At 40.1% G+C, this 22,747-nt stretch overlaps 1 protein-coding gene across 2 annotated transcripts in view; it reads right to left on the bottom strand.

The window, feature by feature from the left end:
* Positions 1-22,747, bottom strand: part of LOC143356453 (uncharacterized) — a 546,949-nt gene that overhangs the window by 21,706 nt on the left and 502,496 nt on the right. For both annotated transcript variants that reach the window (XM_076792160.1, XM_076792161.1), the window contains exon 2: positions 14,925-15,293. In XM_076792160.1, the coding sequence (XP_076648275.1) occupies positions 14,925-15,293 (369 nt within the window). The remainder of the gene's footprint in view (positions 1-14,924; positions 15,294-22,747) is intronic.

Raw genomic sequence — 22,747 nt, 5'->3', positions numbered from 1 at the left:
TCGGTAGGAATACTTTTTGCCATGATTAAGGTGTAAAGACGCGCATAACGAACAAATGGAATTTGATGAACGGTCCAGTGATTCATAGTTTTAATGAAACCGGTGCTTTAAAGCTCCTCGAAGACACAAAGGGCGGTAAGTTTGAACTCCCTTGAGGGACATTAGCAATCCGCATCGCGCTCATCAGTAATTCTGGGATCTATCGTCAAAGAGGAAAGGGTTTAATTCTTCGCAAGCTTTGACGGCCGTGCGATTATCGAGAAATTATATCGGGCAGCGACCGGAAAATCGGTCAGTCGATAGACGATCTATTTTTTATTGTTCAATCTATCCGCAGCACAATATATTCAATAATTTTCGTTACTCATTTCTTTGCCTTCAAGGTCATCTGGAGGTCATGGTATACTAGGTCGTTGAATTCTTCTTGATACGGGCTATAGTACTGTTAATTGAAAAATACAAAGTGCCATTTAAAAGAATGGCCTTGACGATACTAAAAAAAAAAATTTTTTCGAACTTTTTTCGATTGCAATGTATAGCCAATCGAAAACTGTTCAACTTTTGTTGAAAATATTTGTTTGTCATCGACCGACTACAGCAGAGAACATGCAAAAAAGAATAATTAGGTCCTGTAGATCAATTCCAACAGAAACAATTGAAAGTACAATTGATTGCCTTGTAAAACGTTTAAATGTTAGTGTTACTGCTCAAGGTCATAATTTCGAACATTTAATTTAATTCAAATGAAACGATTGTACATTTTGAAGTTATCATTGGTTTATCATGAATTTTCAAGTCCAAGGTCATTTGAAGATAATAGTGTACAACATCGTCGAATTTGTCATGACATCAGCTACAATACTGTGAAGTAAGAAATATATGGTGGTATTTAAAAATCATTGATGACCTTCGAAGAACCTTGAAAACCACTGCTATTGGAACATTTTTTTCCATCACCATATTTGCCCCTTCTAAGAGTACAACTTTTCTCTGTAACATTTTCTTCTATCTCTAAGCCTAACGGAGCTATTTAGGTGGCCTGTTTCCCGTGAACCACCCGGTAGAATTGCGAAAATGAGGGTGAATTTTTTTCGGTACACCAGTCTCGGAAGTGGTCTTTTTTTTTTTGACGCACGGTGTGCAGCGAGGTACATGCTGTTTTAATGATTAGCGACCTATCTTTCCCGGTCGTACGAGTCGTACAATTAATTCTTCGCAGCTCCGCCGCGCCGGCCGGGCGCGATTATCGGGAAATAATTTCGGCGAGCGATCGGAAAATCGGTCGTTCGATTTCTGTCCGGGCTATTAACGTCCCCGGGCGTACCGAAGAATTTACGATCGTCCATCGGAGACACGGGGGTACACAACGTTCGAAAGTGGATATTCCGCGGCGGCCACACGTACGGCAATGAAAATAAAAAAGGTAATAGTAATGGATACACCGCGCCGCGTGCTGCCGCCGGGCAGAAGACGACGCTGCATTATCGCGATAATGCCGGACGTTTTCCCGGAGCCAGTGGCCGCCGCGTGCTCTGTGTTTCATTGCGTGGGGTGGCAGGGCAAGTTTTATTTTGCAGGGGACCCGAGACCAGGGGCCGAGTGGCCAGGGCCGGCCTCGCGCGGCACCGATCTGCCCGAAGTAAATTGCGCACGTGTCGCCCCGACAGGAAAAGTTCGAATTATATCGCCGCCCCTGGCCGCCGTTATGCCCGTGTGTCATCGAAAAAGCAAACCAGATGTCGACAAAAAGCCCCGGCTAGACACGATACGATCGCGAAAGTGAATTCTATCTGTGGGAACAGCGAGACCCGGTCCACGCGCTTTCACGGGAACTAACTTTTACCTGAAAACTGTTTAGCCGGTCGACCGGTCTCTCTCTACGCTGGCAAAAAGCTTTCTTTTTCTTCTTTTTTTTTTTTTTTTAGCCGAAGCGATCCACGGTCCGCGGAGCTAATAGTTCAATGGCTTTGAAGTTCCCGGGTTTTCCAGCCGTCGTCTTTCTGCCGGAGCGAGTATAGGAAATACCGGGCCCTTTTCGGGCTGGCGTTCTCTAATTGCGGGCAAGCAGTTCGATTTTTGATTACCGAAGTTGTGTCTTTTTCCTAAATGAAGCATACCGTGAATTCTCGATATATGTCAAGCTTCGGGGCCCGTCGCGGGGAATACGCGGTAGTGGGGAGAGTTCCGCGACGTTTATCATCGAGACCTTGGCGACATATATAGAGAAATCACTGTATTCTGTCAACGATGCGCGAGATTCTTTCTGGCAGAATCTGTGTCTGACGAATTCGGTACAATAAATGTAAATAAATGTAAATAAATGTAATAAGATGGTCAGATCCAGTAGAATAAGATTATATGACAGAACAGTAGATTAAGTTTGTCTGACAAGTTCAGTAGAGTAAGTTCCTTGGATAGAGTCAGTAGAGTAAGGTTATCTGATTCATTGAATAGAGAAAGTTTGTTCGTCCAGTTCAGTAAAATAAGTTTGTCTATTAGGTTTTATTAAAAATCAAATCAATAAACCCAGCCTCAAATTTCTCAGAATTCATTTGATCAATTGTTCTGTTTTATTATGCTGGTAGTGAAACAATAATGTCTTCGTGAAAATTTTTAAAAAAATTAAACGTATCGTTACATACGTAAAATGCATCTTTGTATAATTCGGACGTAAATGCTGTTGATTGCAATGTATGGGGGGGGGGGGTGAACTTTAAAGCTTCTAGTATTAAAGGTCGACCTGACTTTTTATCAAGAATGAAACGAGACTGTTGAAACATTTAATTATTTATGGGACAGCATGAAACCGGGTAACTCTTCTCGGTTAATTCCCGTGCAGCTTGGAAATAGTTTCAAAATGAAACGTATTTTTTAAAACTTTTACGCGATCAATTTTACGTAATTGTTTCGACCCAGCGGCCGACCTCTTACACCGAACAAGTTTCGTAATAACAGTTAATGTAAAAAATTGAAGCTACGTTCAAAGGAAATAATACGAAATTCAATTTGCAGATAGCCTTTGTTTATAAAAATTACCAACTTTGTTCCGCCGTGAAGAAAATAAATATTAAGCGTTACTCGGAACTTGATATTCGAAGGAGAAAAAAAAAGAAGTTCCCCGTGGTCGGCTATTATTTTTTAAATTATTTTATCGCGCGGGCCGAGCAACTTTACAGTTATCTTCGAAGCAAAGTAATATGGTGGCAGCATTTACATGGTGGTGGTAGCAGATGGGCCTGCAAATTATGCGGAAGTTGCTTCCCCGAGTCAAGCCTTTCTGCAAGAACTTGCAAAATTATGTACGTACTTGCGAATATACCGATATAGCCGCTATGATTTCGTGCAAATACGAAATACCTAAGGAAGCCAGACCAGCGAGAAATATTGCTTATTATCAGCCGTAAATCATCATTCCATGTACCACGTCTATTCGATAAACGAAAAGTAATCAAATTAATCTAACGACCTCGTTCTCGGATATCCAATACTGTGATCGATATTAATTCATTAAGTAATGCACAAGCTAGAATTCCTTCTCGAGTTACTAAAAATCAAAAATTTGTATTGTCTCTTCACTGATATTGATTTAAACTAGTTCAAAAATGAATTTTAATTCGGTAAAGTTCAGCGACGTAATGTTGCTTGCACCGTTTAAATATACAAATAATATTTTTGAAATTTATGCTCCATTAACGTTCGTTACCCCGCGTCCATTTAATTAACGTTCAGGGACAATTAAATTAAAGATAATGCACGCGTTGAGATATTCAGTTATATTTCACAGGGAACACGGCACACTTCCGTAAGTTTTGTTCGCAAGTTGCGTTTTAATGTTATACCAGCCAGTTTCCTTAATTGTAGCGGACGACGAAGGGAAACAGAAGCAATGAGGTAAATGGAAGCGCTCAGGCAAGATTTGAAAAGCTACAAATGAGTAAGCAGCCTTAAAGGAAACTTCTTTATGCTCGGCGAATACGTTAAAAGAATGGAGGAATAATTTTCCAGCGAGCTGACCGGTTAACTCGAAATTAGGTGTTAATAGGGGAAAAGGAATTCCCGTTGTACGCGGCGCTGCTGTTACGTTGGAAAACATCTGAAATCAGGATTTAATCAAATTGGACGCGAATCTGTCTACGGGGAGGTATTATGAGTCGACCGAGAATTTATGGAAACGAGCACGCCGGGACAGGGAAATGAATGAGGCCGCTTGGGTTTAATACAATATTCAATTATCGAGAACAAACGCGACATTTAGCGATCCACTTGTTTTCTCTCGCGCGATTGCCACCTCGCCGCGTGTAATGTAAAAGAATTGATTCACCGCACGCACAGAAATATGCACCGTGGACGCTAATTTCAATCGCATATCTTTCCCAAGGTCAGATTAAACTACTTCTCTGTCAACTTTATCAGTTATTGTTATAGCGATATGTTAATGAATATTTTAGGACAAATTACTACAGTAATTTCTCGATGTCATGTGTAGAAAGATGACTTTGTTATTTCTTATTATTTTTTTTTAATGAAACTTCCACCAACGTATTCGCCACATTTTTCCGATTAAAATGAGTCCAAACACGACGCAATTTGCATCATATTTACTCAATTAATGCACGTTATAGTAGAACCCTCCGTTATCCGAACTAATCAGTGTTTGGATAATAGAACAGCAACCTAGCGACGGTGCTAGATTAAATCTTTACTGATTTGTACATACAATAAATTATGTTGCATATGGGTCGCTTTAGACTTGTTCGCATGTGAAATAATCCAGACACGATCGGTTCGCATAATCGAGGTTCTACCGAATCGTGGTTTAAACAAGCAAATATGTTCCGATGTATGTCATGTTTGGTATCGTTCTAATCAGACAAATGTCGCGAATTCGCTGGCAAAATTTTCGCAGAGGAATAATTAAAAACAAAAACTGATTTTGTCATTAGACTAATATTGTCTTAGTATTTGACCTTCTGAATGATATCGAGCTTCTGGGCCGCCCAAGGGGTGTGCCTCGCAGTAACGAGGATAAATTTTCACAAATATCGTGCGCATCTGTGTCACGTATATCGAGGCATTACCGTACTTTCCTTGTGCGGAGAATAAGTGGCCGAAACGACAGCGCCGGCACAGCGAAAGTCGATGACTAATTAACCCCAATCGAGGGAGCGTTTTATCGCAGCCGGCGGGCGAAATGCAAGACACGTTCTCCGCGAGACTTCAAATATTTGCCGTCGAAGTTGAAGCAACGCTTCTTCGAGGCGGATTATTTTGACGGCAAACAGGAAAGTCGCGGGGGAAAAATTTGGACCGCCTGGTCGCGGTCGGGGCGGGATAATTTAAAATTCCAACACGATGAAAGTTACACCGACGTTTGATTCCGGTATTGACTCTCTACCAGTTAAATTCATCGGCCCCTCCACAGGTTGTTTGATTTCTGCGATCAACTCTCCCCCAGCGTCTGTTTGAAAGTCACCGGTACTCTCTTTACCTGAAAAATCCCGGTGTCAGCAGGCGGATCTGCGTGAAATTACTTTTCGCCGTCAAGCAACAAGTCATGGGATTTTTCGGCGTTGTGCGGAGCACCGAGGCCGTGCTAATCGTTTCGCCTAAATTTATCGGCACGCCACACAGTGGTCTGAAACATGAAATTTAGTGACATTTTGCCAAAAAATCAACTGTCTCATATTGACTTATGTTGAATGCTTATTGCTTTCTAAGTATGCATCAATCTTGAAAATTAAAAAATTAATAAAATTTAATAAATACTATTACTGTAATAAACGGTTAAAGTTGGAAGTTTTGAATGTAGCCTTCCTCATGGAAAAAATTGCTTTTCTTCTTTGAGATGCCCTGACGATCCTTTTTAATATTTTCCTTCCAATTTTTTTTTAAATGAAAGGTTTATCTTTAAGCTGTAAATTATCATTGTCGATTAAAAATTACTATTCATAATGTATTAAACATGTAATGCCAAATGCAATGTAGAAAATTTTCAAAACTCTTAAGACTTCGCAAGGAATATCTTCTCTATCATACGAGATCATAGAATTTTACAAAATGAAGTATTTCCAGCATACTTTCTTCTACACAATCATGTAAGAATGTCATTAAATTTCGCGTTTTAGACCACTGTGCGCCATAGCGATCGCGCCGAGCCTTTTCCTGTTCATCTTTCAACGAGAAAATTACAACTTCAATGCCATAAAAATTAAAAAAATTTTTTAAATAAAAATTAATGTTAATCCTAAGGTAGAATATTCCAACAGATATATAAGTGCCGCTCAAACGTTAAATTCGCGTTTCGCAAAGATTTTGTAGAAACCTGTTCGAATAAAAACATGTTATAACGCTCAAACAATCGTTTTCAGTGATTTTATAAGTTCTGATTGAACATTTCATTTAGAACTGTACCCTAACCATCACTACATGGCTTTCGGATATTAAATGTTTTGTTGTGTTATTAAATGTAACGAAATAAACTTCGGGAGAAATTAATAACATCTGATATAATAGCTGGTTCTTTTCAATGATTAAAACCGTAAAGGAGATCTCCCGTTGTAAATTACTGAATAAATCCAGTTCTCGAGATCACAGGAAATTTTTTTGATTTTGTATAAAAAGCTCGGAATTAGTTATTTCCACAGTAGCTCCAGTGTTAATAAATTAAATGTCTACTACCGCCGGTTATTACAGCACGATGGGAAAAAGGAATCGGTGTCCGCCGGCCTTTCAGGAAGAATCTTTTGAAGGAAGACTTAACTTTCTCCTTTAATAAAGCACTGCGAGAAAATAACGCGATGTTTACGCGTCCGGTATAACGTCAAAGTATGAAGAGGACTTTTCGCGAAGTCGTATAGCTCGTAGCGTCAAGTGTAACGGGGATGGCAGGCGAAGGACGTTAGGTGAGAGATATTAATTTCGCGAAATTAGGGATCTCGGGCCCCCGGCGGCGCACACCGTGGATGTTTTAAGTTCATCTCGAGGAGAACTTTTCATAGCCGTGCAACGGTTTCTTATCCGCATCGGTGAATGGCCGGTTCAGCTTCCATGTTGAAATGGAAGTTTGAAGGAAGAAAGAAACGCAAAATTGCTTACGGCTTGTATCCTCCTAACGATACAACTGGAAACCTCTCGTTCGGGCCGCCATTAGATCCGGGAGAAGCATTTTAATGCTCGAAAGTTTCCTACCTTTGAAAGTTAAATGCACGGTTTCCGCCACTTTTAACCGATGTAAAAAAATAAAAACTATTCCCGACAAAAACCTTGGAAAGTTTACGGCTCTTTGAGAAAAACAGCGTCTACTCGATAATTGTCCAAAACGCGGGCCTAGCCGCGGACAATTATCGGCTAGAAGATACTGTTCTTTAATTGAGGAATTTATGTTAATTCGTCGATTTTCAAAGAATTTTCGATTCCTTATATTCTGAATCGTCTTACATTTATTTGACAACGCCCTTTTTGCCTTAGAGACATAAGTTATTGAAATAGCACCGAAGTGGAAATATTATTACGGTTTAACGTTAAATGCAATGTTTAAATGTACCAGAAGACCAGGAAAGAAGGACCGAGACGTTCTAGTTTTTGGTGTAATTCCATAAATTATTGACGATTCGCTGTTGTACAGTATCTTATGCAGACTTCTATGCAGAGTTCAATGCATAACATATTGCATCCTCGATAGGATGCGATCGGATAAGGAGGTCAGAAGTGCACTTAAACCAAATTGGACAATTCGATAGGTTACCAAGAGAAAACGTTCGTGTACCAAACTTCGAGACTGTATCTTCGCCGAGAGAACAATAACAAGGGAACCAGGATTACTTTTTTGATTTTCTTTATTTTATCTGGTCGATCGTATGCAATGATTTCGAAGATTTTGTGCACCGCGGCTGATCGAGGCACGTCTTGGAAGATTTTCTTTGATTTTTCAGTCGAAACTTACAGCGGAAACGAATCGAAGACACTAAATAATGCAAACCTTTTGCTAATATTTTTTTCCGATATGAATATCGCAACAGAACTATATTTCAAGGTTTGCTGAGAAGAAAATATAAAATCAAAGTTGTTTAATTTTTTTTTTTTAGACACAGAAGTTTATACGATTTTTAATGCTTTTACATTACTACACTACCGAAATAATAAATAATATTGATTTAAAAAAGAATTTCTAAATACTTGAGGAATCTTAAAATGTAAAAGTTTGAAAATCAACTGTACTAATTTGAAGGCAAATATTAGCGTACAATTGTTCGTCTAACACAATTGTCCTGTTGCTTTATGGAATATTATTTTCCGTGAGATTGCGTTAAGAAAGTAATCGGAAATATTTAATTAAGAGAGATCGTCGGCAAAAGCATCAAAAGGGAAGTGGGTGAGCGAGTGCACGAACAATTCAGTTATAACTATTATAAGCAAATTCACTGCAGCGTGAAATTGCAGCGTAAGATTATTAAAACAGACATCAAAGAAATCTTCAAAGCAGATTACTTTTCATAACGGTTAATTTCTGAGTTCAACAACTTGCGTCAAGTCGCCCGTGTTAATTAAAGTATAAGATTCAAAGAGTATAACCTCGCTTTCTCGTACATTCTTCCGTAAACATTATGCTCGGAAGCTTGAATGCTAACGTATAAATAAATCATAATCGATAATAAACTACTTTCAATCGAATCTGCTAAATTGTTCTATGGCCTCATTAAAGAAGCAATACATGTTTCCCTACAGTTCTAATTACAAATTGTTAATTACAAAGACCACTTGGTATAATTATCGTTAATTATTATTTCAGGGCGATACTCATTTTCATGTTATTGGATTACTCATTCACTGAATTTGGGTTAATTGAATAAATTCAATCAATATAATTTCGAAAGAAACTTACAATATCATTAGCCAAACGCCATTTAATGTTTTCAGTTACATAGATAAATTAACAATATTGAGGACAATTAAATAATTATATAATATTACCATGAACAAATTACACATACGTGCTACGCTTTTTCTAGAAAGTCTATGAAATTTTGATTAAATTGTTAAATTAAAGTGAAGTGAAGGAAAGCAATAATCTCTATTGTACAAAACGAAATCGATTTGTTGGATCTGTTTTACTGGAATACTCCCTCAACATTAAATTTACAAGTGCGACCATTTTACATTGTTTCATGAAGACAACAGAAACGTATTTATTCAGGTTTCTAGCAATTTTTAGTATAGATTGTACATAATATACATCTAAAGAAATTTTATGGTATAATTCCCTACGATCTTAATGTCCATCAAATCTTAATTGAGTGAATTCTCGGTATATGTCAACCACACGGGTCTTGCCAGTGTCGCGTATCGTCCAGGAGACATACTCGTGTTATGTTGCGGTAGTGGGGATAATTCCGCGACGTTTATCATCCAGGCCTTGGCGACATATATAAAGAAATCATTGTGATCGTAAAATTAACTAACGGTTGTTATCAATAATGCTGATCGTTTCTACGACTGCGAGGAGGATAAAACTAGTGTGAAATGCATAAAGCTTACGTGGTTGTGAACGTGTTAAAAATTTGTTTACAATGGCCGGAGTCGCAACCGGAAGAACATAGGCGTTCGATCAATCGGTCGCAGGCTTCTGTCACCGATACGTAAATAATTTCAAGCCGGGCCATTTAATTATATCAATTTCCGGCGCTTTTCAATTACACCGACTAATTGTTTCCGCGCGTAACGCGAGTATTTCCTAATTAGCGCAGAAAACCGTGCACATTTCGATGTTAATTAGAAGTGTTATAAATTACCACGGCGAAAATTCGAGCGGGGCCGGCAAATAGGCGGTTGTGCCGATTCGATCAGGCCGCGGCGCGGCGCGGCGCGTCGCGGCGCCTTTGTTCCGTGTCGCGTTGCGCCGTTCCAAGAATTATTTCACGCAACATCGCTCGGTTTCGCGGGACGTCACGTCAAACTACGCGGGACGTGTAAAAATGCAACATGACTTGACAAATATTGCGCACTTATCGCGCGTCACAAAGCACGCGATATAACGCGCCACGTATTTTTCCGCGCGTAGTGTGCAATCGGAATTAAACTTAATGTTCCGAAAACGTACTCGCGCGCCAGCTAAACATCTCTCCCCTCCCCCTCTCCTCTTTCTCATACATCCCCGTACTCAACCTTTATTAATGATCTCGAAAAAATGTTCACCGTAACGTGATAAATTGCTCCAGGCAATTATTAACAACGCTCGATGAATAATTGAAAATTCATCCCTTAATGCGAGACTTTATTACGGCGGTTACGGGATTTACGAGCGTCAAAGCCTTTCGCGAAATTTATGCAATCCGATTGTCCAGTTGAAATTTATATTTTGTTCCGTTTGTTAGCGGCGCAAACATTGTACCCGCGTATCGACTACAGAATCTGGTCTAAAATTGTTGTTCCGTTTAGAATAGTTAGAGCAGTTCCATTTACTGCTGTAAGTATTATCTGAGAAGTTTATTAACACCGGGAGACAATTATTATGTATTTCATTACTGGCAACGCTGTTTAATTACGTGAGGACCATTCTCTTTAATATGTTTACCAGACTCGGCACGTTTTTTTAAGCCATTTGCATGAATATTCTCGATTTACTGATTACAGAGAATGTTCAACGAAGCCGCAAGCACACGTACTTACCTGGTTGAACAATTAAAAAAATCGTGTATAAGGCAAAATTGGATAGCTTTTAGTTTCCCGGGTTACTACCCATTCAGTTTTGTGCACGCACGCAGGTGCAACACTGAATCCCCCATTTTTATTAAATGGGAACTCGTATTTTTTTTTACCGTAGTGTCTGATACAGTCTTTTCTGTTTTTAACCGCTTTAGAAATACAGCTCGTTTCAGTTCAGCGTGCATTCGGACTAGTAATGACAAAACTGAACAATATTTATATGCAAAATTGAAACAGTAGCGAGTGATCGTATTCCTCACTGCGGTGACCTACTGAAATGTTTACACTAAAATTTATGCAGATGGCCGTCAAAAATGCATGAATTTTTCATACAAACTATCTAGTCGTTTTTTAGAGATAGATGGAACTCACCTAATATTTTGTATGGAAAGATTATACTTCGACTAGGTTCCAAAAAATTGATATTGAGAAAAAAACAATTCTGAAAAAATCTTATAATTAGTGAAATTGAATGATGTGGATGTTACATTATTAAAACGATTCAGACCTTCTAAAAAAAACATCGTCCTAATAAAAATTGATTCGTAAAAATTAATTTGTAATCCTGGCGAAAACCGTAGCAGTGGACGCGTTAAATACACAACATTGGCTCAGATAACAAGTGATTGAATCTCCCGAGCAAGGTTGTAATATTAATGATAATGTATCTGTTTGACACTTTCATTGAAATCGTCGTTGGCATCGCCGCGTTCGCATGTTCCTTCAATTTCCCCTCCCCGGACGCAGACAGATATATCGGCGCAGGGTTAGATATATCTTTCGTATCTCAATCAGAAGCAGAATCTGCGCGATCGAATTATAGGAGAAATAATGGCATTGCCTTCTCGCCTACAGATCCGGATAGAGAATCGTAAATCAATCTTTTATCGTTCCGAGCTATCTCGGATTCGAGATTCGTGTTTGGCCGCTGGCCTGATAGAAAATTCTAACTAGCAACTCGGTAGTTCTCAGATATTCGAGATTGCAAACGCATTTCATTTCCGGAAGAAAGACGGTGGCAAATTAAATGGAAAATAAAATCGTATTTCGTCTAACCAAATCCTCAGATGGCAAGTCTGCACTAGGAGAAAATCTACCAGAGCAGCTTTACAATATTAACAATTGCACGTCAATATTTCACACGTTAGTCACTTCGGTGGTAATCGCTCCAATAATCTGCAAATACGTGGCCCCAAACGGTCGACGTGTAATATTCGAATGTAAATGACTGATTAACGAACTGGATGTTAACATGTAAATTTTGTCAGTCGATCATGCGACATAAGTTGATTTAGCTGATCGAAATGTCTTCTCGTCAAAAATTAGAATGTTTGCAATATGTTACGAGCTTCACATCACAAGCACAGTAAAGTCTTGATCTAATTGTAAGTCCAATCTTCGGGTCCGTGCTGTGACATAGATCGTGTAGGGCTACTATTTTCTTGTGACCGCGTTGTAAACGGCGGAAGGCGTGGCCTCTCGCGGGGTATGCCTCCCAGTGGAGGGGATAGGCGACTGACTAAGACCGTGTAGCTCCGTTCGGCTTAGATCAAGACTTTACTGTACTGCGCTTAATGTAATAACCGGACTGTGCGGATGAGGACGAGCTAAATAGAAAATTGTTTCTCTCTTTTGTCCCTTTCATAAAGTGGAAATATGTATTGATATTCTTAAACTTCACTGTTTGAAATTCTATCGTCGAATTTCTTTTTAACGAACGCTTAAAATTTGCAGTCTAGTGATAATGAAATAGTATTAAAATTTAGTTGAGTTGATGTTTTATCACTTGGAGTCAAGGGGGCAATATTTTCGTTGTCAGAGACCGCGGTGACGATTTTTGGCAGTGTTATCGATCAGAAAACCAGCCTTCGCACGACTGGACGGTGAAAAATAAATCACGTTGTTCCCGATCGATAATATTCTCCTCGTAGAGGGAACGTGACCGAACAGCCCGATTTTTCTCCGAAACATTTCGAACCGCTCCTCAAGGAACAATCGATCCTCCAGGAGGACGAGGGGGCGAAATTACCCCCCTGACTCAACACTATCGACAGCCATGATTTTTATCCTCTAAAAAAAGTATTTCGCAATCCACGGATTAGCTCAATAATCCGCCGCTAAGTCTGGTGCTTTGTCCTCGAGTTGTCATCGATATTGCGGCAGAAATCTCCACATTTAATATTACAGACGAATCGGATGGGTCCATCGAGAAAAATAGAGCTCGCGAGACCGGGAAGTTCGGTTAGAAGTTTGCAAATGCTGTTTCTCTCTCTCTCTCTCTCTCTCTCTCTCTCTCTCTCTCTCCGACGATTACTCGTATCTGCAGTAGTACGTTTTTCCGAAAATGTCACTTATGGAGCAATAAAACAAAATTTATTGGTCCAGTACTTTCAGATATCGTAAACAAAAACAATATCATAAAAGTCGAATAGTCGAATATATTTTTAGAAGAATCGATTTTCGAAAAGAAAATAATTCCTGAATCAATTTCAATTGTTCTCCAGTTTCGTTGAGGAGTGTAAACATAACACGGCTCGGGAATGTCTCCTGGACGATACATGACGCTGGCAAGACCCGTGTTGGTGACAAATATCGAGAATTCACTGTACATTAAGAATCTTCTGAAACTGAAAATATATTCTCCCTCGGATTATTAGGGTTATTAGCTGTAAATGAAGGGTGTACCACCACGCGACTCTACACGATAGAGCTCGTTGTTCATTTCTGTTTCATAAAACAATTAAAAATACCGTACATCAAGTTTTAGGGGGTCGTTGCAAAGAGGAATTTCCGACCTTCAAATCTATTGTACAACAGCTTCATTTACGAAAGAATTTTTACCTTTTTAGGAACCTTTCGAACGCAGAGGTTTCAAATTTCGAGCCAAGTTCAGGTTTGCGAAACTACGACAGTTTAAGCACCGACAAGCTTTTCGAAAATCGAAAATTGCTGAAATACTTTCCACAGCTAGTATTACAGGCGCATGGCGTTTTGCGAGATAAATTTTCGCTGCAACAGCGGCGGGACCTTCTCTGCACGCGCGTCGCGGTAGCCGAAGGAAATTTCATCGCGGATTAAAATCAAATCAAATGCCGTTGTCCGCGGTAATAAAACGCGTTTCTATTGTTCCGCGAACGACGGGTCAGCTTTCGTTTTGCACGAGAAAGAGCAGAAAAAAAGAACCACGTGTCCCGCGAGGAAGGATAATTGCCGGGTATTCGGTTCCCGGGTAAAATCGCTGGAAAAGATCGTAAATCAGGCCCGGTTAGGGTAGGACTGGTTAACGATGTACAGTAGTTTCTCGCTCGTTGCACTCCCGATCAAATGCCCGTTCTTTACGCGAACCTTGTTCGTTGCATTTTGTTCACCGGGCGAATGTATGTTACAAGGAACCGCATTCGAGTTACGCAAACCAATTTTGATAGAACCTAGCCGAGAAATAGTTCCTGAAAAAATACTCGACAAAAATATTCCTTTTTATTTTCTGAAAATGGCATTCTTCTTCAAAATCTTTCCCCTTTCGAAAGGGTAAAAACGGCCCCCAAAGTGGGGGACAGAAAACATACTCAAGCTCTTCGCTTAATCTCTGATTTCACTGGTTCACTGTATATCCATTTTCATAAATATGAAAATTATAATTCCATCAATATTTTTCCAGTTACTGGACCAATGTAAATCCAGCTTTCTGTACAGTGTGTAAAGAAATGTTTGGTCCTGGTTGCCATATTTCTTGTGTATTCTACAAGAAAAGTCAAGAAAAGTTACCGCAAAATTGTCCTTGACCTTGAATTTCAAGGTGAATTTTCATTTTACTGTTTTATGAAGGTCAAATTTTTAAAAATTTCTTTTTAGTTTGGTTTTTTCCCATGACGCGTAGAGTAAAATACAATAAAAAAACTTGACCTTGAATTTCAAGGTCAAGGACAATTTTCCGGCAACATTTTTTTACAGATCATTTCTTTACACCATGTACGAAAATAATTTTTATTATCCGAACCTCGACCTCCGTTATCGGACCAAATAAGAGTCACGAGTGGTAGTGTTTGGTGAGCCTCTATTATCCGAACGGCCTGGTATCCCGACGTGTTCGGATAAACGAGGTTCTACCGTGCCGAAAGCAGGATAGCGTGGTGCTATCTGTCCTTGGTTATCATCGAAAAGATAAGCTGTCGCTAACAAGTAACTAGCGCACAGACGAACAATGTGGTGTGTATGGTACTTACAATACACGATCATGGAGGCGGTCTCTGATATCTCGGCCTCGAAAGTGGATATGCCGCACTTGTAGTCGCCGCTAAGATCGATACCAGGCTTATTCAATTTCATGGCTCGGTGCTTGGTGTACGGATCGTTGCTGGCTTCGTACGTCAGGTCGACGTAGTTGTGCGCGATGCCATCCGCGGAGACCATCGGGGTCATCCCGTATATCCATTGGTAGAACACGTCGTTCCCGTTGAAGTACCATTTCACGACCAGCCCGTCCTTGTTCGTGTCCTCGAAGTCGTAGTCGCAGTCCAGAATCACGGAGTCGGTGGCGCCGGCCTTCACCGTCGCCGGTATGTTCACGCTTTTCATCTTCAGCTGCCAGCATTCTGAAAAATTGCAAAAAGACCGGCTCAGAAGAGAGGAATTAGAAAGAACCCGCCGAGGATCGATCCTCGTGGACCATTTCTGTCTCCCTCACATCTCTCTCTCTCTCTCTTTCTACGTATGTATTTCTCTCTCTTTCTATTTCATTCTCCTTCTTCTTCTTCTTCTTCCTCCACGGTATCTCGCGCGGGCAAGGATCGTGCGGGCAAGGAGACGGCGAGCGACCGCGAAATGAAAAGAGCGCTCGGAGAATTGGGCTCTCGCCGTTTCTGTTGCCGAGGACCCACGCAAAGGAAATGGGCCCAGGTTTCGACCGAAGAAATGCGGGTCGTGTTCCGGGGGATCAGCCGTTTCCCCCGAGTAAGCATAACTCGAGTTAGAGACGTTAAATTAGAGGCAAATAGAATGGGATTCCGGGAGAGGGTTGTCTTTCGTGTACGGCCGCCGCCGTTCCTTTGACGGGGTTTCGGAAGAACGAATCTTCTGGGCTGATTCGGCGCGATATTCTGTCGCTATACAGCGCGTTCACGCTATTGCCAATTTTTTCTTGCAAATATTGGAACAAATGAAACAGGAAAAAGTAATACAGTTTGTTGCAAGCAATGTAATTGGCGTATATAATTTCTTTTTGTTTGCATTATCTTTTTTGGAAATCAAGGTTAACTCCAAGTCTTTAAATGGAATCCTATGTTATGTTTGCACTATGCTTTTAGAAATCAAGGTGATCTCCAACTCTTCAATGGATTTATAGGTTATGTTTGCACTATGCTTTTAGAAATCAAGGTGACCTTCAAGTCATAAATGGAATTCTAGGTTATGTTTGCACTATTTGTTCAGAAATCAAAGTGACCTTCAACTCTGTAAATGGAATTGTAGGCTATGTTTGCACTATGCTTTTAGAAATCAAGGTGACCTTCAACTCTGTAAATGGAATTCTAGGTTATGTTTGCACTATGCTTTTAGAAATCAAGGTGACCTTCAAGCCATAAATGGAATTCTAGGTTATGTTTGCACTATTTGTTCAGAAATCAAAGTGACCTTCAACTCTGTAAATGGAATTGTAGGTTATGTTTGCACTATGCTTTTAGAAATCAAGGTGGCCTTCCACTCTGTAAATGGAATTCTAGGTTATGTTTGCACTATGCTTTTAGAAATCAAGGTGACCTTCAAGTCGTAAATGGAATTCTAGGTTATGTTTGCACTATTTGTTCAGAAATCAAAGTGACCTTCAACTCTGTAAATGGAATTGTAGGCTATGTTTGCACTATGCTTTTAGAAATCAAGGTGACCTTCCACTCTGTAAATGGAATTCTAGGTTATGTTTGCACTATGCTTTTAGAAATCAAGGTGACCTTCAAGTCGTAAATGGAATTCTAGGTTATGTTTGCACAATTTTTTCAGAAATCAAGGTGACCTTCAACTCCGCAAATGGAATTCTAGGTTATGTTTGAACTATTTCTTTTTTGAGAAATCAAGATGACCTTTAACTCTTTCAATGGATTTCTAGGAAGATGGAAAATTTTAATTTGGTATTAGTTCCGTTGAACCCTATTACGAAAAATTCTTATAATTAGCGAGCAATTAATTCTACTCGTGGGTTCTTCAATAGTAAATCAGAGAGGCCTTCATAACAGTTCCCGAAGTCACAAATTATTCTGTCTGTGCCAAACTTCATTAGCCCTTGACATTTAACGGCTCGACAACGCCATCAGTTGGATCATTAACTTCTCCACCAATAGTTCGCGAACTGTATGCCATAAAAGAAATATATTATCATCAATGAGCTACAAACACTGTTCGAAATCAATGGAAAAAAAAATATGAAATAACGTTTTTAACACTTAATTTATGGAAATGTATGTATACATCTCGCAGATGAACATGAAGCCACAGCGATTCAAAGAAATTTCGTTTTCGTGGCCGTCAGTCTCGATAAATTAAAACTATCGAGTTTCCTGATTAAATTCCTTATTTTATGGTTTCCGAACGATTTTTATGCGCCGTGAATGCATAGAGTACCGGCGGCTTATCCGCCATTGTGTCATCTTCCTTAAAGAGAAGACGCAATGCGGGGAATTGAAATTCAGTTGCATTAGGGGAACATAACTGCTTTGAATTTTAAGCGGCGAAATTCTAGATTGGTTACATCCCAACCCGACCACACCGTTGATGTTTCAGCAATTATTGTACAAATGAACGCATACACCGCATTGATAGGGAACAGTGCATAATAAATGACGCGAAATGGAAATTACTGTTTAACTGCTATGGAGAACGTTATTGCGATATTGTTGTAACAAGATGGTTGCGTAATTATTCATCACGGACCGATGTTGCTTTTAGTGCTTTGCCTCGAGTTCCGTGCGCACTTATTCAATCAATTGTACTCTAATTTTCATGAGTGGTTCCGCGAGATCTCGCCAAGTCACCGTAATCTCGAGAACTTTCCGCAAACAATTGTTTCACGCGAATTATTACAAACGAAACAAAAAGAAAATTCTCGCGGGCACATTTACGGGACCCATAAAACTCTCGGTCCACTCAAGAACAATGTCAAGCCGAATAGGTACCCTCATTCACAGTCATTTCTCTATATACGTCGTCAAGGCCTGGAGGATAATCGTCGCGGAATTATCCCCACTATCGCGGGGTGTACCCTGTGAAGCCTCGGCCACACCGAGGAGTGCAAACATAACACAGGTATGTCTTCTGGACGATAAACGACGCTGGCAAGACCCGTGTTGTTGACATATATCGAGAATTCACTGTATTGAACAAAGTCGAGTGGTATATTGTTCTATTTCTTTTTATTAACTAGATGATCACAGTTCGACAATTTCTCGAGAATGGTAAAAATTCAAATAATACAACACCGCGCAAAATGTCCTTGTAAGTCAGATTGTCGGCGCAGCCGTTGGAGGAGCCACTGCAATGATTACAGGAACAAAGGGTCTGGGCACGGTGATAATTATGAAACATCGTCCCGCGGAAGAAACCCACCGCGCGGCTGTAATAAAAAAAAAGTGTCCTCCGTGGCTCCTCCTTCACCCTTTTCCCTTTTGGTCGGTGCTTTTTTTTGCGGCGCGTAAATGTCGGCTGCCCGGTGTGTGTCTCACTTTTTCGTGCAGCTGGAAAGTTTCTGGATGGGATCGCGGGGGGGGGGGGGGTAGAATCAGAAGCTCGGTCGCTTTGTCCACGACGAAAGTTGGCGAAAATTTATGAGCCGGGTGTCGGGACTACGCGAAAATTTTCACTTTTCATTGGCCCGCGCCCCGAACTTATACACAAGAGATATCTGTACGCTGACAAAAGTTAGCCGACCGCGAAACTACGTGGAAATGTTCAGCATCCGTGGCGGCGGCACGCCATTGTTGAAATTGTGCATGATCATGCCCTTCGGCCGTTCTCGATCGCGGCCCGAATTTCTATTCTAATCTTGTCGGCGGCGCACAATGCACGGTGAAATACGATTGGTCCGAGATTTTTCGAATATCTGCCCGAAACGCTGCCCGCGAATTTTTGGGATCGCGTGAAGCGCGCGGGAATTGCAACCGAAAATCATTTTCGTGCGAGCCGCGCTAGGGTAGGGGATCCAATTACTGCGGGGGCACCAATTACTGTGCTTATATTAATCATATTTATTTTTGAAGCATATTTAATATTGAAAAAGAGATATAAAATTTGTTTCATTAAAATATGTCTCTTTTTTAATATTCATTATGCTTCGAAAATAAGTGTAATTAATGTAGGCACTTAGTTGGGGGAGGACGATTCAGGTTTTACGTGGGTACGAACTAAGTGCGGTAATGTCTCGATAGAAGTGAACAATGTCAATTATATTGTGTACAAACCTTAATCGCGCTTGCCGTCAGCGTCGAACGTCACACAATGCCTGTGAATTCAATGATAAAACTTGTTTGTTTCCAGTGATTTGTTTATGAAGCTTTTTACTGACATACTCGTGACAATTTCCCGATTAAAAAGACATGAAACACGACACCATTTGGATCATATTTACCTGTTTAATCCACGATATAGTAGAACCTCGATTATCCGAACACTCGGATTTCACTGATAAGCGAGGATAGTGAAGGTTCTGTATTTTTGTGGATTAAAGAAGTAAATATGATCCAAATTTGGCATGCTTGGGCTCACTTTAATCAGAAAAAATGTAAAAGTTTTACCAATAAATTACTAAAAACGAAAAAGATTTGTCACTGGTTTACCATTGTCAGTGAAATAATGATATATGGATTTATTACTGAGATATCTAATCACGTATTATGTTCGTAAGAATAAATTTTTCAAAAATATTGTGCACATCCGTTTCTCACACATATAGAAACACTACTGTAAATAGTGACTCACACGTGTTGTATCTCTTGGTCTTCAATTTGCCTCGGTTTACCTTGAATACGTGTGTGTGCGTGTGTGTGTGTGTGTGTGTGAGTGGCACACCGAGTGTCTAAATTAATTCTGTCGCCTGAAGTATTTTCAGAAAGTGAAGTTTTTGGGAACCAATCTACTAGCCAACGTTTCCTTCTATCTAATAACTTAGATTCACCGTATTACCTACCAACCCTCGGAATTAGGTTCAGCCGGTTTAATCACGTTCACACCGAGGGGACAATTTCTTTGAACGAGATTACTCAGTCACTGGACATCGAGCACTTATACCCTAAGTGCAAAAGTGCCACTACAGACTCGTACTGATTTTATTAACTCCAGAAAAACCGTGGGAACGTATTCTTCGAACCGTCCGGTTATAAAATACTAAAAATAGTTTGTCTCTCGCGAAATATTTCCAGAATTTTCCGTCCGTATTCTCAGTATTAATATCGAATAATATACGGTTTATATTGCTAACGACATTAAAAGTAGAATTAGATTTAATAAGTACGAACAGTGACGTGAAAAATATTTAATATTCTTGTGAACGTACGTAAAGTGACTTCGCATGCATGCTGCAGATTGTAATAAAGTTGGAATGTTCATTCCACGGTTAACGGACTTATTTTTGCCGGGAATTTTCATAGTTAGTGCGTGTTTGCAAAAAAAAAAGCCAGCCGTACGATGACGTCGCCGGCTTCATTACACGCCTCAAATTTTTCTTATTTTCGCAAAATTGCGCTTCCTCCCCAGTCAATTTTGGCGCGTTTTCTCTTTGCAGGACTCTCCTCGCGAATTTTCCTTAAATGCACGCCCTCATTCTGCATGAGCGCGCACATATTTTCCTCGTGCAACTAGTTGGATTCCCTAACGTAACTTAAAACTAACAAGGAAAGATCCCCGGACAGAAAATTTGTAAAAACTTATGAACTTTAGAAGTGCGGGGACGATGGCGAATTTAGTTGAGAATTAACGAACAGGGCATGAATTAATATTTCGTGTTCTTTTTAAGAGAATTTTTAAGAGATTTTTAAGAGAATTACGAAAATACTTCTCGAAATGTTCTTATTTCATTTCTCCAACTTTACTTCTTAAATTTTTCAAGATTAACAGATAAACTCTGTAAGGAAAGATTTATATAAAATGTAAGTTGTGCAAAGCCAGGAGAGCAAAACTGTAAAATTGAAAAATGGAGATCCTAAGGTATGCTCGTAATAAATACAACTTTACGAGTAAGCTATTTGGAGATAAACGAAGAAGTTTTACGAACTGGGACAATTCTATTAAAATGAATTGCATAAAGTGGAAGCAGTAAAATTGCATAACAGACCGGGAACAAGATAAAATAAGACAAGACGATATAACGAGCAGACTTATTTTTACAGGACGGTTAGAACAATTGGCGAGGGTGTTTCGCGGGGCGTGCCGGCCCGATAAATCCACGGAAAAACCGACTAATTGAAACGCGTCGACGCTCATTAATTATCCCGGCTCCGGAAATCGGTTTCCGCGGGCTAGAAGCGGAGAGAGTCCTGCGGATAGGAAATTTCCATGCGAGGCTTTCCACTAAATCGTTTGTAATTTCTGTTTCATGCCGCGTCTACAAATAAATCGTGACGTGGCCGCGGAAGGAATGGCGGTAACTTTGTCAACTTTGATTAAGGGCCTGACCGGCCGGCCAGTTTCAAAGGACGCGGCTGCATTTTCGGCGTATACGGCACAAGAGACGCTGCAAATAGGGCAACACGGTTCAAATCTACGTATCCGCGCGCCGGCAGAGTTTGCGACAGAGCCGTCATGCATCACGGCAAGTTGTCCGGGCGGAGATCAACTTGAAGAGTGTCCGACGTGTACATTACAAATTAGTGTCTTTGAAACAACTAGCGGGCGCGCCACCAAAGACCGTCACTCGGCGACGCTGTTCGTCTTCAATTTGCGACCGAGTTAATTTTCCACTCGTGCAATTACTACCACACGTCGCACCGTTGTTTCCCTTTATTGGTCACCGGTCGAATGATGTTTGTTCCCGGTGAAACAATTGTTAGCGCGGCCCGTTCATTTCTTGGACGAAACGGTCCACCGAAATAATGCAGCATTGTTCTGTTAAAAATATCGGGCTACTGAGATCTTCTGTAGAGCTGCTAGAACATCGAAGAAGAATCGATTGATCACTGCTGAAACAAGGTTTGTTTCGAGCCGAACAATAGTTAGCACAATCGTAGATGCTTTTCATTCCCTGCATGAACACGGTTTACTAAAATTAGTAATTACAGTAATGCCCTGATTGTAGGTGTCGAATTATTTGGCCGATGGATCATTCGATAGGGTATCAAGAAAAAGCATACTAAAATTTCAACCCCATATCTCGATCGGGAGGGTAGTTACGGGGTAAAATCGAAAAATCAGTTTGTGGCTTATTCTCCCTAGTTAATGATGTTTGGAAATTCTCAGAATAATCGGAGGCATGTCCAGCACCCAAATACATACTCTGCAATTCGTTTCAGATTTTTAAATTGAAAATCCTACTTGTGAAAAATCAAAAACCTCGGAAAAATCGAAAAAATGCAGATTTCACATGGAAGTTCTAGAGATAAAAAATCTATATTTTTTCAGTACCGATATATTGTTGTGATTATTGCTCGTGAATAATTTCGGATTTTACAATTTGGTGCGTGATAGTTAAAAAAACTAAAAACCGATTTTGTTTGTTCCACTAATCAGTTTTCCTTCCAATCAGAAAAACGTCACGTATATATTGGTAAACGTTTCCAACGAAATAATTAAAAGCAAAGAAGTTTTCTCGCTGAATTTATATAACATAATGTGATACAAGTGGCATTTCGGTTCCAAATTTTTTACATTAATTGTTGCCAAGAGAGTTGCAAAAATGGAGCATACGTTCCGAGCCAGGTGAACAGTGTATCAAAGTACTTAAATGTGGAGAATAGCAGAGGAAGCGATTTTCACTCGACGCGAAAGTATTGTAATAGTGTCAGCAACGAAATGGCGCAGCGTTACAGAAGAATTCGATTTCATAAGTATTTGCCAGCGAAGGGATGAACTGCGT

Source organism: Halictus rubicundus, chromosome 8 (genome assembly GCF_050948215.1).
Source record: "Halictus rubicundus isolate RS-2024b chromosome 8, iyHalRubi1_principal, whole genome shotgun sequence".
NCBI lineage: Eukaryota > Metazoa > Arthropoda > Insecta > Hymenoptera > Halictidae > Halictus > Halictus rubicundus.
This window is presented reverse-complemented; position numbering and strand designations above follow the sequence as displayed.